The sequence below is a fragment of the Melitaea cinxia genome, chromosome 21 (genome assembly GCF_905220565.1).
Source record: "Melitaea cinxia chromosome 21, ilMelCinx1.1, whole genome shotgun sequence".
NCBI classification, from domain to species: domain Eukaryota; kingdom Metazoa; phylum Arthropoda; class Insecta; order Lepidoptera; family Nymphalidae; genus Melitaea; species Melitaea cinxia.
In genome coordinates this window covers 7,869,974-7,887,910 of record NC_059414.1, presented here as the reverse complement: position 1 = coordinate 7,887,910, position 17,937 = coordinate 7,869,974, and the positions used below count along the sequence as shown (strand labels likewise).

Below are 17,937 nucleotides of genomic sequence, written 5' to 3'. Positions count from 1 at the left end.
AATAATTGTATTTGCTCGCAAACGAAAAAAAAAACCGACTTCAATTACTTCGACAAGTAATACAATATACGTAATATATACGCGTTATCAAAGATTACTCAAAAAGTTGTTATCAGATCTCGATGAAATTTGAACGCGACCACATGGTAAACAACAGCTTTCTATTAAATTAAAAATCATCAAAATCGGTCCACCCAGTCAAAAGTTCTGAAGTAACATACATAAAAAAATACAGTCGAATTAAGAACCTCCTACCTTTTTGGAAGTCGACTAAAATATGTCTAACTATTATAATTATGTCACAATACGTTTGGTGCAACGTTGTTGTGCCAAACAATGCCAGGCTACAATAAACGATTTAAACTCAACATACATTTTGAGGAGTTGATGATGTACATGGTGATGTTAATGAATCGGGAATAGGGAACGTAGCACTAATGGCATCATAAGATGATAGCTTGTCATCTGCTAAATTGAATGATTTGTTGATGACTCTGAATGGATGGACATTGTTAATTTTCAAAGTTGATAAATCTAAACTTTCTTTTCACTACTATGAATAAGGTGAACCATATCTTGATTACCTTGTACATGAGACAAAAAAAAAACTTACGGGACAACAACAGTGTGGCGTTAGTGTTGGTTTGGTGCCCTCGACTAGTCCTTCTATTGTTCGCGAACACTTGAAAGTTAGTGGTATTGATATGATCTGAACAAATTACACTATTTTTTGTGGGCGTCCAGGTTAGTGTGTTATTATAATTTTTTTCCATGTAATAAGTTCGCAATATAATATTTTATAAATAAATCAAAATCTCAAAAATGTCTGTCTCCTCTTTTGCCTTTGCCGTTTTTATCGATAACCATCTACAAACAAACCGGTAACAACACTATCGCTCGGCGACAGTGACTTCTCGGAAATAGACTCCGATCAGTCGCTCGACTGATCCGCATATTGTATGAGGGCGAGCGGCCTGTGTTGGTAAACAAATCGAGTCAACACGACCGATAATATTTGTAATTTTTAAGTTTAAAAAAGGTTTCAAATAAGTATACAAGTAATAATGTGATTAAAAAATACTTACGTATGAATGGTAACGCCATGTTTTAGTAAATTTGACGTGGCAGATCTTTTTTTGCAGCAAAAAACAGAACAATTTGGCATTTTTTGAAGGACGTTGATTCAATCGCGCAACTAGATTTAGTCTAGTGATCAGTGCGGCTGCAACTAGTTTTATTGTATGCATATGGCCATTTGGCCTTATACCTTAACAGAGGGGAACGCCTGTACATGGCTACTCCCCTCCGTGTTGCTCTTTGTATCTGACGGATCGATATCAAACCTTTCAGCGCGAAGATATTTATCCATATTGCTTTTTTATCTTAGCTTATTAAATTGAAATAAGAGAAAACCTTTAATGAATATAAGGTTTTAATAAGCTAAAATTAATAGTAAAATTTGTTTTAGTTACATTGGATACATTGACAAAACAGATTGACAATGACATTAGCTTATAGCTGATAGCTTGGTTTCAAGTAAGAAGTTTACATCACATATCATGGTAAGATCGCATTTATACAGGTAAAAACGCTTATCATTCTATTGGTTTCTTACAATTGATCAAATTAAAAGTATGGAGAAGAGCACAATATGGAAATTTTTTGACGAATGTTTGGACGATTATACATTATTAGTTCCGAGTGTTGCTGTTGGAAATGTTAGTCAACTTGCATGTGACTTACTCATTTCTTCACTGAGTATGGTGAAAATAGGATCAGTTTATACTACAGCTCAAATCCCGGTCATCGGATACGATCCATACAATTTAAAATCCGAAAATCTTTCAACATCCTGTGAAATTTACAAGTCAGATACTAAAAAAATTTGCATCTTACAAATAAGATCTCCACTGATTTATAAATATGCAAAACAATTTCTTGAAGAGGTAATAGAGACATTTAATAAAAAGAACATTAAGGATGTGATTATTTTAACTAGCAGTTACGCTCATGAAAAGAAACATATACTTACATCATCGTTTAGGTATGTAGTTAACGAAGGAAATCCTTACACGGAGAAGATGAAAATTGAAGATATTGAAAAGTTTAAATATGATGGTGATTTAAAAATTTTAGGAGGAGGTTTTGCATCGCTTCTATACAAAATATGCCTTGAAAAGAGTTTGTCATGTCTAATATTATTTAAATACTGTTCAGAAGGAGATAATATACCTGATGCATATGATATGGTTAGCAAATTAATAAAAGTGCTTCCTTTGTTTCCTGAAAACAAAGATCTGTTCTCTCAGCTAGTACAGCCAGTTTCATGGAGATTGCTTTTCGGTAGACCGCCACCTCAAGATATTTACTGAATATATGTTTTTTAATTTTTTTAACTATGTCTTTAGTTTTTAACCGTCTTATTTGTATAACTCATATAATAAATGCAATTTTTTTCTAAATAAAGTTGATTTCAGGTGAGCATAGCATGAAACTAAGTATATTGCACAAATATAAAAAAAAAACATTATTATAGAGATAAAGCTTAAGCTTTACCTATTGATATTTCCAATCTCAATAACTTGTAGCAACATTCATTATTGCCTTAATTACATTAGTAAAGCACAGTTTTTTTTTTTTCTACGCAATAGTGCAAATTATATGTACCTATTTTCAATAAATTTTGACTGTTTCTACAAAATTTTATAGGCCAATAAATTTAAAAATATTAAGAGTAAAATACAGCTGTTGGTGCTGTTGAAAATGAATATTTAAATAAAAAATCGAAATTAATCAAATTACTAAATAAATAAGTACATCAAAAATATTACACAGATTATTTCCAGAGAATATTAATAAAATATTAATTAATTTTAAATCATATATTGTTGACAAATTTGCTGTTAGTGCTTTTTCTTGACTTGTAATGAGTTAGGTATTGAGTATCAATTGAATAATGAATACCTATTATAAGAGTAATCGTGTGACAAAAAAACCAGCGCCATCTATCTTATACAAGATAAACGAAATCTGCAACGGCACTTGTCATAGCCTAAAATAAAATTATCACTTCCACGCACTAAAGAATACTTTACCAAGACCTAAATTCAATGAAACCAAATCAAAAGCATTAAGCCGCACACTTATTTTGATATCAGAAAAATACATAACACATGATTAAAATACACTTTTTACAATATCAAAAACAGTACACACAGGGATGTGAAATAGTGATAAATTTGGTGCTTACGAAAAGTGTGAACGGACGAGGCGAACGGAGGGTGAAGTAAGATATCAGTTTGACTTCAGTCATGTGGTCATATGAGCTTATATATATATTATAGTATGAAATTATCTTTAATTTTATATTAGAATTATTCGATATTACTGATATACAAAACAGAAACATTTCAATTGTGCCAAAGTTCCTAAATTTGGTTTTTAGATATTTTAAAATATTATATATATTTTTTCACAAATAGCATTAAAATTTAAACAGATGCGTCACTAGTAACCTACCCCACCTCAGCCTGCAAAATAATGATACTTGTATTAAAAAAAATACTAATCGATAGATTTTCAATAGCTCAATTCAACTACGTTGTCAACTACTTTGAGCAATTTAAAATTTTGTATACATCAAAAGATATAGGAGTTTGAAAATATTGATAAATATTTTTTTTCAACGACTATTGATTTTTAATGAAATAGTTAAAGGTGAGCAATTTAAAAGGATAATGTAGTTGAATTGAGCTATTGAAAATCTGTCGATACGTATTTTTTTTTTAACAAATATCATTATTTTATTTATTCAATCTATTTATATTTATTTAAAAATTAAGGAAAGTGGATCTGTTCAAAACTATACTTGAGCAATTAAAAATGCAACTTGAGCAGTTTTTTAACACTTACAGCAATTTAAAATATTGTATACATCAAAAGATATAGGAGTTTGAAAATATTGATAAATGAATATTTTTCAACGACTTTGATTTTTAATTAAATAATTTAAGGTGAGCAATTTAAAAGGACAACTTAGTTGAATTGAGCTATTGAAAATTTATCGATTAGTATTTGTTATTACGAATATTCGCAATTTTTTTGCTTCCCATCATTATCTATGCGCATCCGCAGCGCTCACGTGGCTTATGATACAAACGTTAAATTTGTTCAAACTATATATATTTATTTAAAAATTAAGGAAAGTGGAGCTGTTCCTAACTGTACTTGAGCAATTACAAATGTAACTTGAGCAGTTTATTAACACTTTGAGCAATTTAAAATATTGTATACATCAAAAGATATAGGAGCTTGAAATTATTGATAAATGAATATTTTCAACGACTTGTTTAATTTTTAATTAAATAATTTAAGATGAGCAATTTAAAAGAACAACGTAGTTGAATTGAGCTATTGAAAATCTATCGATTAGCATTTTTTATTACAAGACGTATCATTATTTTGCAGGCTGGGGTGGGGTAGGTCTCAATGTTGCCTCCATAGATTATATGTTGCCTCAATGCTATAAACATGCTATAAAGTTAAAATGCTACTCCTACATATAGTTCGTTTTTTTTTTTTTTAATGGACTGCACGTTAGTGCATTGCCAATGACGAGCAGGAATTAAGGAAAATGTTCAAAAATTGTGAATAATGGACAAGAGGAATTTATGAGAGGATTCAGAACAGGATAGGAAGGAACAAAATAATATATTTTATGATGAAAATGAAAATAAAAAATAAATAAAAAACATATACAGTATATTAAATGTCTATATTATTAAGAAATATATAATCCAATACAATTTTATAAAAACATCATACTCTCTAGAAGACAATAAACAATTTATAGGAAAAGGAATTTTATATTCAATCAGTGACTCCAGGAAAAAGGGAGCGGTTGAAAAGTGGTATAGTTCTTGTTCTTGGTTTTTAGCTTTGACATTTGACAAATTGACAATTCCTTCTTTAGCTCAAGATATATGTGGTGGCGTTGTTATTTGGTTGTTATCTCACCATTCGAAATTAATAATCCAGTCTTTTTATCTTTAATATAATAAAAAAAAGTATATTTGGATATTATATATTTGATTATGAATGAAGAACAGAGTACAGATCCACAATTAGAAAACTTTATTCTGTCAGAAACTCAAAAACAAAGATTTCAGGTAAAAAATAATTTTACATCCTCAGTATTATTAAAAAGCCAATAGGATAAATATTATGTTTTCCTCTTTTATTATCTTGGCTTTATACTGCCTAAACTAGCAGTATGTTATTTTCATCGTAAAAGTGGTTACGGTTGCTTACATGACCTTTGCTCTATCTATATTTAATTATTCATAAATAAGGAATTATTCGTACTTTGTAAATCCATATTGTTTCAGGTTTTGGTGCACGGACTTACGGATACGTGCTGGGATACATGTATGGGTAAACCATCAGTACGCTTGGATTCTAAAACTGAAGTATGCATTATGAACTGTGTTGAAAGATTTATTGATGCTACAACTTTTATAACTAAAAGACTTATGAATACAACAAAGTATCGATCTGACGCTCCTCTCGAATTTCAATAGTAATAAAGAAACAAGTTATAAAGATGTTTTCTGCTGTCAAAAACTTTTTGCAACGTCACAAAAGGAAATTTATTGTAACTGGTGCCGTGTTTGGCTCTTTGTATTTGCTTCTGAGCTATGCTCAAAAAAGACTTAGAGAATGGCAAGAAAAGGAGGCAAAAAAGTTTTTTGAAATGACTCGAAAAAAACAACATTTTGAAAGTACAGAGAGAACATGTAATCAAACTATACTTACTCTGTCAAAAATAGTTTCGGAAAGTATTTTACGATTACTTAATACAGAAGAAATCATACAAAAATTACAAGATAATCCCGACAATAAACTTGCCTTATGGGAACAGATGAAAATAATGATTTTTACGAGAATTTGTGTTTTAACATATGCTCTGTCTATATTGAATGTCACATTAAGAGCACAACTGAATATAATTGGTGGCTATTTGTACAGAGATTCTGTACAGGAAGGTGAACCACTTATAGACAGTGAGTTACAAGCAAAATATTTGTCGCTATGTCATCATTTTGTAGGTCCAGGAGTAGAAGATTTATCTAAGCAAATAGAAAAGGCAGTTAAAAGAGTTGTAGAACCTATTTCATTAAAAAAGAAAATAACATTACAAGAAGTAGAACAAATCTTTTGGTCCATACAAACAATTTTGTGCACTGACACTAATGATGGAGATCCCATTAAAAAAATGGTTCACTATTTAGTAGATCATACTGAAATAAACGATGCCAAATTTGATACAATTGTAAAAGAAACCATGGACATTTTAGAGAGTGATGAAGTTATGTCAGTTGCCATGTCCACGGTCAGTAGGAGCTTCTCCACTGTTGTTGATGAGGTAGCAAATTTATTTGCAGCTAAATGGGTGCCTACTAAGAAAAACCATTTAGAAGTTGTAGAAGAGCAGGTAATAACAAATGGAGCATTGAAATTGGGAGCAAGTTTAGACCCATTTGTTGATGTGAACAAACTAGATATGCACTTTGTTAAACTTTTACCTGTTATGAATGAACTTATTATGAAAAATACTTGCAAAGGCAACACCAACATTCCAGATTTACTTACACAACAGCTTACATTGAATGAGAAGCTAAAAATGCTCGGTGCAAATGTATATGAAGTGTTTAGCAATATATAAATATATTGCTTAGGTGATAAACTTAATAATTAGAATTAATATGGCTTATAAATTAATTTGCAAAAATTTAGTTAAAAGGTATACTTCACAAGAATAACAACATTCTTTGGTCATTTCAGGGTAGTTTATAAAATAAATAATGTTGAAATGTTTGCAAATACTGTGGGGTGGTATAATTATATGTATTGTTTTCTAATGTTTATGCAAATTTCACTCATTATAACGAAAAAACTTTTTGGGAGGATTGTTCTCCTTGACCATGGTTGCTGTAAAGTATCCAAAAAATTTATTTTGTTATAATTATATGTATTACTTATTTTATGTCTTACTCAATTTGGGGTCAGTAATAAAATTTATTACAATTGTACATTTATTGATTTTACATTCATTGTGAATAAATTTTCTAGTATGCATTTTGGTAGTTGGTACTATTTGTCTTGTTTTCCTGAATTTTATCTAGTTTATAGGTTAAAATAGGATATTTGAAAGTTAAAGAGTGATATACCATTTATGCGATTGCAATAGAAAATATTCCATTCTAAATAAGTACAAAATTATTAATTTTATATTCATTTATACTTTCTATTAAAATTTAAATCAAATGAAGATTTAGTATTCATAAATTTGGTTCTCACAGTTCTGCACAAAAATTAACCAAGTGAATAAAATGTTCTAGTTTTCATTCCTTATCTTAATAACTTTATACACACTTATTTTCGGAACACTGAACTTTAACTCTTATTAATCTTATATAAACTTAAATATTAAAAATGTAATATTTTTATCAATTATGTCTGTTTCCTTTAAACACCCGTTTACGTTTCAATTAGATAATTGAAAAATAAAAACAATATAGTCTACTTTTATAACTTTCTTCATGTTTTTAAATTTATGGATACAAATTAGGGTTAGATGCACTTACTTTTCTCGTATCAATCTCGAATAGAAAATATAATGGACTAACTGGCCAGTGACAATGTTAAAACATTACTAAAATAAATAGGTTAGATTTCAAGTTTATTAGCTTTAGTTCCCCCCAGCGATGATAGCCACCTATGTCAAAATTCACCTTCTTTTATTTCTCTTTTAACCTATACATTGTGGCCAACAATATAGGTAAGTACTGGTAACTATTTAAGGCAAAATTTATCTTCCTCTAGTTGTCTTGATGTTGAAATAACTTTTTTTGAAGTAAAACTTCTTTACGCTTACTTGACTTGGGGAGTAAGCTGGTGAAAGCGTGACGAGAGCGTTACGAAAATTGTGATCGGACGATGCGAACGGGCCAAGAGACAGGTGCGAGCATAGATTTTCTTTCTCTGTCTGTCGTAGCTAGTTACGCTTCGTATGTGTGCAGGGAAGGCCTATTTTTAGTTCAGTCGTATGATCTAAAGCACACCAGTTTTTTATCACATACGTGTACACAGTCATCTGTTCCTAAGGTAGACAACTTATTGCCCACGTCATAGGTAACACGCGGCTGATATAGATAAATATTTGTAAGTAATCTACAAATAAACAGTGGCGTAGCGTGGTTGTCGGCCGCCCGGGGCGGAAGAAAATTTTGCCGCCCCCTTATTTAGGTATTTCAATTTAAAGTATACTAAAATTTACTTAGCTGAGTGGCTACGACATATAGAATTTAGCCACCCCCTTTCATCCCGTGGGTGTCGTAAGAGGCGACTAAGGTATAGAAAAGTTCCAATAATAATAATAATAATAATGATAAAGCTTTATTTAATTCCATGCAAAATTCATCAATCCTTATCTCAATTTGCCCAAATCAAAATTTCGATCAATTAAATAACAATACAAAATAATTAATAGTACTTATTAGATTTTATTAGATTAGTGATCATTATTAAGACATACTATTTCATGTAAAATAAATAAATTAATCTAATATATAAAATTCTCGTGTCGCGGTGTTTGTAGTTAAACTCCTCCGAAACGGCTAGACCGATTCTCATGAAATTTTGTGTGCATATTAGGTAGGTCTGAGAATCGAACAACATCTGAATCGAACAACATCTATTTTTCATCCCCCTAAATGTTAAGGGTAGTCCACCCCTAATTTTTTAATTTTTTTTTTATTTTTAGATAAATTATTTATATTTTTATTTTTTTATGATACAACATTAAGAAATACATACAACCCTAAATTTTCAACCTTCTACGATCAACCCCTATATTTTATTTGTTAATTATAAACTTTAATTTTTTTGGCAGGATTTTTATATTTATTTTGTCATGACTTGACAGAATAAAAAAAATTATATTACACTTAATTTTCAACCTTTCTACGATCAAGCCCTATTTTTCCATCGCAATTTTTATTTTTCATTATTTTTAATAATTTCCTTTAATTGTGATTTTTTTCTCAATTCAATTTGATCTCCTGTCTTCGCCGGTCGATAACTATCAATCGATCAGTTATCCTCGCTAGATGTCTACATTACGTTGTCACCTCTCATCCAGCAAACATCACGGAGTAGGGATGAGAATAAAGCCGGTCTCCTGTCTTACTCACTATACTGTTTTCGGCCATTGTTTTTTTTTGGTTTTATTTGTGTACCGATCGTAGTAGTGACTGTTATACGTGTTATTTTAATTTTTCTGTGCACTAAATAAAGCATACTTTCATTGTCTACAACGCTTTCGTTTATAAGTAAATCCCCGCACACTTATGTTATATTATAGTAGATAGTTTATTGGCAAAACAACGTTTGCCGGGTCAGCTAGTTAATAATATGAAATAGCAAAGTTCCAATACCACTGTCGAACTAGTGAAGCCGACCGATGGCGGTATGGCCATCCTACAGCTAGCTTTTTAAATACACAACAATACAATTTTAGGCCCTCGGTTCTCGGTAGCCCCACTATTCCCGGCTACAGCAGCGGCTGCGGTAACGGTGGGGCGGAGGGTGCTGAGGATCACCGGGATACGGGAGGCTGCCACTCAAAACTACAGGTACTACGTACCGGTTACGTATAATGGAGGCATGTTACGGCTGGACCACAACCTTACCGAACTGGAAGTAAAACCGAGTCTTAAACTTAAACTTAAGTGAAGCATAGGTACTGGGATTGTCTGAAGTTTGAAGAGAGGGCGAAGACACGATGATCCTGGACTCCGGGCACTTGTTCTGCTTCCGTGAAGGTGATGGGCTTTCCCAAGGTGGCGTCAATTATCTGGTCCACAAGACTCTCACTAACAACGTTGTGGAAGTCAGCAATGTGTCGACCCGGGTAGCGTACCTTGTACTTAAACTCACAGACAGGTACTCCCTAGAAGTGATACAGCTCTATGCGCCGACCTCAGCACAATCTGACAATGAAGTCGAAGCCTTGTATGACGATATTACTAGGGCCATGCATGGGACTACTTCGGCATTCTACAACGTTGTTATGGGAGACTTCAACGCTAAAGTGGGAATACAAGACCGCGACGAATCGATGATCGGACCACACGGGTAGGGGCGCAGGAATCGCAGGAGGCAGATGCTCGTCAACTACTATGAGTCAGAGGGGCTCTTCTTGATGAATTCAATTTTTTGAGAAGAAGTCCCAAAGGCCGTGTACATGGCAAAGCCCCAACACTATGACGAGGAACGAGATAGATTCATCATAGCGGATAAAAGGCATATATTCAGAGATGTCTCCTTGGTTAATTGGTTTAACACTGGCAGTAACCACCGGCTATTGCGGAGCACTTTAAATATATACCTCCGAAAAGAGCGGCCCGCTTAGTGAAATTTACTCTCCGACGTACGCTGCCCCAATTACTATGTGGCTCCGAGCAGTTTCATTGGGAACTCCAAAACCGATTCGATTCGCTGGAAACTACTGACAACGTGGAAGAGATGACCGACAACGTGGTGAAGACGGTGTATACACTAGGTCGTAGGCACTTTCCGCCGACGACGTCAACAAAGCAGTCCAACTCTCTTCCAAAGCCTTGGATCAAATGTGGCGGAGGCGCGAGTTGCTCACTGCTCAAGCAGCTTCGCCAGAACAGAGGGCTCTTTCCAAGAAGATACGAAAACTTGTACGCCGAGACCTCCACTGCTCAAATACGAGAGAGATTGCTACTCTGATTGAGCAGAATAGGGATGACATAGTTACGACTGAGCTACTTAAAGCCACAGGGCGACCTGCCCTAAAAGTCTTGGCGAGACTCTTTCACGCCGTCACCCACCGAGGTACCACGCCAGAGGTGTGGTCCAGTAGTGTGTTTGGTGCTGTTCTTTAAGAGAGGTGACAAGTCTCTGTCAAAGAATTACACATCGATCTCACTTCTGAGCCATATCTATAAGCTGTTTTCGAGTGTTGTTACGAATCGTCTCGCCAGAAGACTCGACGAATTCCAACTACCGGAGCAGCGGGGTTTCGAAATAACTACAGCACTGTAGACCACATCCATACTGTTCGGTAGATTATATAAAACACAGAAGAATATAATCAGCCGCTGTGTATGGCATTTGTGGACTACGAAAAAGTCTTCGACTATTGCTTCTCAAAATGGAAAAACAAAAAATACTGTTTATCCAAATGTTTTAGGTTAAGTTTTAAAATAGCCTAGCAATTAATTTTTTTTTTTGTATTAATAAATGAATTTGATGTAATTTTTTATTATTATTTCACTTTATACGTAGCGAAGCACGTACCGGGCCGCTAGTATTTACTAATTGTTTTTATTATTTAAGCTTTGTTCAATTTTGTCGCCCCCTAAAAAGTGCCGCCCGGGGCGGGCCGCCCCCCCCCCCCCCCCCACTACGCTATGCCACTGCAAATAAATATATTTCAACCATTATTGGGGCAGACATGAATCCACAGCCATCGGGGCAGAAAACAGGGTGCCGCCTTGTTAGTCTTACTTTTCATCATCATCATCATATCGGCTCACGGACGCCCACTGCTGAGCATTTCATTACAGCCTATACAACCCACTGCTGGACATAGGCCTCCACAAGTTTACGCCAAAAATAGCGTGAACTCCTGTGTTTTGCCCATAGTCACCACGCTGGGCAGGCGGGTTGGTGACCGCAGTACTGGTTTTGTCGCACCGAAGACGCTGCTGCCCGTCTTCGGCCTGTGTATTTCAAAGCCAGTAGCTGGATGGTTATCCCGCCATCGGTCGGCTTCTTAAGTTCCAAGGTGGTTGTGGAACCTTGTTATCCCTTAGTCGCCTCTTACGACACCCACGGGAAGAGAGGGGGTGGCTAAATTCTTTAGTGCCGTAGCCACACAGCACATGCTGAGCATAAGCCTCCCCTAATGTTTTCCACAAGGATCGGTCCTGCGCAGCACGCATCCAGCGGTTTCCCGCGATCCTAACCAGATCGTCGATCCACCTCGTGGGGGGCCTGCCAACGCTGCGGCGCCCAGTACCTGGTCGCCACTCGACCTTTCCGCCCCATCGGCCGTTCGACCTATGTGCCCTGCCCATTGCCACTTCAGCTGTGCGATCCTTCGAGAAATGTCAGATACCCTGGTTTTCCTACGGATCTCCTCATTTCTTACTCTATCACGCAGGGAAATACCGAGCATTGCCCTCTCCACTGCCCGCTGAGCGACTTAGAGCCTTCTAATGAGGCCCATATTTAGCGACCACGTTTCGGATCCATATGTCATCACTGGCAACACACACTGGTTGAAGACTTTCGTCTTCAGACACTGCGGGATATTGGACGCAAAGGTTTTCTGTAGTTTTCCGAATGCTGCCCATCCGAGTCAGATTCGGTGAGAGATCTCGTTCTCGAAGTTGGACTTACCTAACTGAATTGACTGTCCTAGGTATAGGTAATGGTCAACAACTTCGAGAACAGTGTTCTCAATGCGAACTGGAGCGGTTGCGACATGGACACTCGACATAATTTTCGGCTTGTCCATGTTCAGTTTAAGACCCACTCTTAGGGAAACACTGTTGAGTTGAGCCACAAGGACTATGTCATCGGCAAAACGGAGGTGGGTAAGGTACTCGCCATTGATGTTGATGCCGAATCCTTATTAATCTTTTTGATAAACACGCTCCCTTGCGGCCTATAAAATTGAAACATCTTCCAGCACCCTGGCTCACTGAAGATATCAGAGCATTAATGACCAAACGTAATGCTGCAAAGTGTAAATACAAATTGAAGCCATCTGAACTTAATCACAATAATTACAGGCGTTTACGTAATAAATGCAATAAGATGTGCAGGGACGCTCAAAGACAATATGTACATTTGTCTGTGGATAAAAAGAGCTCATCAGAGGTGTGGCGATTCCTTCATTCTCTTGGGTTAGGACGCCCAAAAATGAAACTTCCCTTAATATAGACCTGAACGTCCTCAACAACCACTTTTCCAATTCTTCTATCCCCAACCCTTACAAAGCACAAACTGTTTCTTTCCTCAAAGGCCGTACCAAACCCAATCACCCTTCATTTAAATTTGAACAATTAACATCATCTGACATTAAAAAGAACGCATCAGCTATCTCATATGATGCCATTGGCTCTAACGGAATAAGTAGAAAAATGGCTATGTTGGTATTGGAACAGATTATGCCTGTAATATGTCACATATTTAACTTCTCTCTTACTTCAAAGACTTTCCCTAGTGTTTGGCGTCTTGCTAATGTCATACCAATCCCTAAACTCTCCAATCCTTCAGTACCCTCACACTATCGACCTATATCTATACTCCCTTTCTTATCTAAAATCCTTGAACGAATCATTCATTTCCAACTTACCTTGTTTTTAACTAAACATAATGTCTTGAGCCCTTTCCAGTCCGGTTTCCGACCCGGCCATAGTACTGTGACGGCCTTTACGAAGGTTTTTGACGACATTCGGTTTGGAATGGATAACAAGCAAGTAACCATACTAGCATTACTGGATTTCAGCAATGCATTTAACACCGTTGATTACGATATACTCCTAGCTATTTTAGAGTTCATTAATGTATCCGCTGAAGTCATAGAATGGTTTCATTCTTATCTGTTCGGGCGTCAACAGCGTATCTGTGCCGGAGGTCGCAATTCCTCGTATTGCCGTCTCAGTGCTGGGGTTCCCCAGGGTAGCGTGCTCTCTCCACTACTATTGTCTATCTTCATAAACACTGTTACTGAACTTCTCACCATCTCCTTTCATCTTTACGCTGATGACTTGCAAGTTTATTTGACAACGCCTGTTGAGAATATTGTAGAAGCTATAAACACCCTAAATTCTAACCTGAGCACTATTACCAACTGGAGTCGGTCGTTTGGATTGTCTGTAAATTCCAGCAAGTCACAGTTTTCTATTTTAGGTACTTCTAAACAACTAGCAAAGATTGCTTGCTATAACCTTCCTGACGTTATATTCGATGGCTCCGCGGTATGTTACTCCAACGTGATAAAAAATCTAGGTGTTATTGTAGACAGCTCTCTTTCTTGGCGTCCACAAATTGCTGAAATTAGTCGCAAAATTTTCGCAACTTTTCATTCTCTGAAAAGATGGAAAAATTTCCTACCTACCAAGACTAAAATATCGTTAGTCAACTGTCTTATGATGCCAATCTTGGACTATGCGGATGCATGCTATCCAGACTTGTCGGAGGAACTGATTAATAAACTCGACCGCCTGCAAAACCTTTGTATAAGATATGTATTCAGCTTAAAAAAGTTTGACCACATATCACAGTATCGCTCAAGGCTTGGATGGCTGCCAATAAAACATCGACGTAACTTACATATTCTGTCTCTCCTCTACACAACCCTTTTCTATCCTACTTCACCGCTATACCTCAAAGAACGATTTTCTTTTCTTGGCAACCCTTCTCTTCATCTATGCCTTCGCTCTCAAAACGACAACAAATTGAGTGTGCCAATTCATAACTCGAGTTCGTATTCTAAATCTTTTACGTTAAAGGCTGTTAAATTGTGGAATGCGCTACCAGTAATTTGTCAGTCTCCTTCTATCTCTGTCTTTAAAAACCGCGTAAAGCACCTCTACCTCACTATGCCTTAAATAGCATCTCTATGCATACTTATTTTCACTGTTTGTACCCATCTCTCTATCGCGTACGTTTATTCATTGGCTTATGTATGTGTATTTATACGTTTGTTTTGTGTATATATATGTATGTGTGTGTATATGTATGTATGTATTTGTGTACCCGTGTTTGTGTATATGTATGAATGTGTGTATATAAATATATATAAACTTATATGATTTATTTATTTATTTATTGTATTTTAGTTGCATATTTATATATGTATGTATGTCTGTTGAAATTTATATATGTATTTTGATTAAACTTTATTACTGTTGCGCAAGCCCGTTACACTGCTAGCTTTTTTCTGTTGGGTAATCTGGAAGAGATCGCTATTTAGTGATAAGATCGCCCATTGCACTATATGTATCTAGAATTAAGGTTTGTTATGTTTACTATCTTTAGTTGCAATAAAGTGATTTATTATTATTATTATAATCCTTTCCAGTACAGAAGTTTGAAAGTGTCCTCCAACTTGGCGGTAAACATCTTCGGAGATATAAGATCCCCTTTCCTCACGCCTCGCTGAAGTGGCTTCGAGCTCTGGCTCTATAATCGGACCGACATTGTAGCGTAGAGTATGAGTACCTTAGCACCTCGACGTACCTGCAGTCCACTTGGCACCTCTGGAGAGCCTGTAGCACAGCCCATGTCTCAATCGAATCAAAGGCCTTCTCGTAGTCCACAAACGCTAAGCATAATGGCAAGTTATACTCCTCGGTTTTCTGTATAATCTGCCGCAGCGTGTGTATGTGGTCTATGGTGCTAAAACCTTTACGGAACCCGGCTTGTTTGAGAGGCTGGAAGTCGTCAAACCTGCGTGCGAGACGGTTCGCGATTCTCGAAAACAGCTTGTAGACATAGCTTAGAAGCGAGATGGGCCTATAGTTTTTCAGTAGGACTTTATCACCCTTTTTGAAGAACAGCACCACCTCGCTTCTATTCCATGCCGTTGGCGTTTTGCCTTCGAGGATGACGGAATTGAAGAGCCTTTGGAGGACCTTGAATTCTGGCCTACCGCCCGCTCTCAAAAGCTCAGTTGCGATTCCGTCATCACTCGGCGCCTTGTTGTTTGAGAGCACTACTAATCTCGTACAGGCTGACGTCCGCGCGAGCAATTTCCACCAGCCCGTCATTGAGCTCGTCTACATCTACGCATTCGGCCAGGCTTCCAAAGCGATTTTGGAGTTCAAGTTGAAAGCTCTCGGGGTTTTGAATCTAAGCAGACACAGGTCGGAGCGCAGACCCTATCAGCCGACCGATATTCAATGTGCCTCGGACAAGTCGGTAATCGCTTCCTGTTTTCACAGCATTGATCACAGAGACATCATTAAATATGTGCTTGTTCGTCGACATGATAAAGTCTATCTAGTTTCTGACGGTGCCGTCGGGACTCAACCAGGTCCATTTACGCCGTTCCGGCTTTCTGAAGAAGGAGTTCATCATAAAGAGTCCCTCCTTCTCCATGAAGTTAGCCAGCAGCCAGCCCCGGGAGTTCCGTTGCCCGTATCCTAATTGCTACACTCTCAACTCATCACCGCATTGTCTGCCCAGCTTTTTCATTTAAAGCTATGTATAGCTGTAGAGATTTCCTCATACATAGCTTCCACTTCGTCATCTGGACGTGTCGAGGTCGGTGCGTAAACCTGTATGACTCTCAGCGAATACCGCTTGAATATTTTGAGTATAAGGTACGTCACCGTGCTCGACACGCTCCTGACGACGTCGATACTGCGGACGAGTAACCCGACACCACCCTGGGACTGTTGGTCGCCTCCCGGTAGTACAGCAGGTTGCTAAACTTGAGGGTCATCGAGTCTCTCCCTCTCTTCGGACTTCAGATAACCCTATGATATCCCAGCTCAACCTGCAGAGACCTTCTTCCAGCTCAATGAGCTTCGCGTCGGTCCGCAGCGTCCTAGCTTTATATGTTACCAGGGCCAAGTGTCGTCGTTGGGCCTGGCTTCTGTCGGAGGTTATGGCCCCCGGCCTCGCTGTTACCGTGGCCGCCACCGTAGCCAGGACTAATGGGGCCACCGGGGACTGGGTTCCAATTTTTTGTCGTGTCTGCCATTTAGGGGATTTAGCCTAATCGCCACGCTTGCCAGGTGGGTTGGCGATCGCAGTTGTAACCATATGTTTAGAAGGCGCTGCTGCCCACCCTCTAGTGGTTTTCCCTCTGTCGCTTCTTACGATACTACGGGATGAGTTGGGGTGGCACTATTTTACGCCGATTGCCACGTGCTGGTTAGCACGGTCTTATTTTTATTCAAGGGTTATCTTATTAAATTGATTGCTAACACAAAACTACGTCGGCAAACAAGCGTACGGCTCCTGGCGATGGTAAGCGGTTACCACAGTACAAATATCAGAAGCAAGCAAGCGCGTTGTGGAATCTGCCCCCAATTCCCCTTAGGAGCTGTGGTCACCTTACTCACCACAGGAACACAACACTTCTTGAAAGCAATATTGTTTAGCTGTGATCTTTTGTAAGGTCGAGGTACTTCACCAGTCGGGCTGCTTCTGATTGTGACCAGGGTATTTTCTGCCGGGTCCAACGTCAGTAAAGACCTCAGTTGAAGTTTTTTTTTTTGACATACTAAAGCAGCAGTCGTCACACTATTTCTGCCAAGAGTAGCATACGTCAATGGAGATATTCTTACCGGGCAGCACACAAAAATGCGTTTGTCAGTTTTTGTACACTTAAAAGTATGTATTCGGGCCGTATTCACATTTGTTGCTACTAATAATAGGTAGTTACTATGGCTAAGGCAGATTAGTATAAACAGCACCCCCTCCCTTCCCGTGGTTGTCACGTAGTTTTGGTGGGTAAACAACTACCAACTTCGAACTATGGAAAACGATGGATGATGGGATAACTATCGAACTGCTGACTTTAAAATACAAAGAACGGAGACGAGCATACCTATATAGTGTAGTAACAATAGGCATTAAACACGCTTTCACACCAAATACTTTGGCATTCGCCAATAGTAGTAATAGTAAACGGCGTTAGATGCTAGGAATTAATGGGAAACGAGAGACAAACCATACGTACACTTGACTACCTACAATAGACGAACTCTTTGGTTGGACCTTATACCGTACTCGCTTTGGAGCTGAATCATATTAATTGGTGTATAAATGACTTACATTCAATTCCAGTTCGGTGTGTTTAACTGAAATCCGAAGAGA

At 37.3% G+C, this 17,937-nt stretch overlaps 2 protein-coding genes and 1 pseudogene across 3 annotated transcripts; 2 read left to right on the top strand and 1 right to left on the bottom strand.

Moving 5' to 3' along the window:
- The first annotated feature begins 1,466 nt into the window (after positions 1-1,466).
- Positions 1,467-2,396, top strand: LOC123663847 (proteasome assembly chaperone 2). 2 transcript variants are annotated; one of them, XM_045598485.1, is made up of 2 exons: positions 1,467-2,044; positions 2,137-2,259. In XM_045598485.1, the coding sequence occupies exons 1-2, from the start codon at positions 1,635-1,637 to the stop codon at positions 2,174-2,176; spliced, it is 450 nt and encodes a 149-aa protein (XP_045454441.1). In that variant the 5' UTR covers positions 1,467-1,634; the 3' UTR covers positions 2,177-2,259. The 2 variants fall into 2 exon arrangements, with proteins under 2 accessions (XP_045454441.1, XP_045454440.1); XM_045598484.1 differs by having other exon boundaries at positions 1,497-2,396.
- A 2,533-nt stretch (positions 2,397-4,929) lies between these two features.
- Positions 4,930-6,900, top strand: LOC123663872 (peroxisomal biogenesis factor 3). Its single transcript, XM_045598519.1, has 2 exons — positions 4,930-5,168; positions 5,388-6,900. The coding sequence occupies exon 2, from the start codon at positions 5,603-5,605 to the stop codon at positions 6,722-6,724; it is 1,122 nt and encodes a 373-aa protein (XP_045454475.1). The 5' UTR covers positions 4,930-5,168; positions 5,388-5,602; the 3' UTR covers positions 6,725-6,900.
- A 4,597-nt stretch (positions 6,901-11,497) lies between these two features.
- On the bottom strand, positions 11,498-16,816 carry LOC123664283 (annotated as a pseudogene).
- Positions 16,817-17,937: the final 1,121 nt, after the last annotated feature.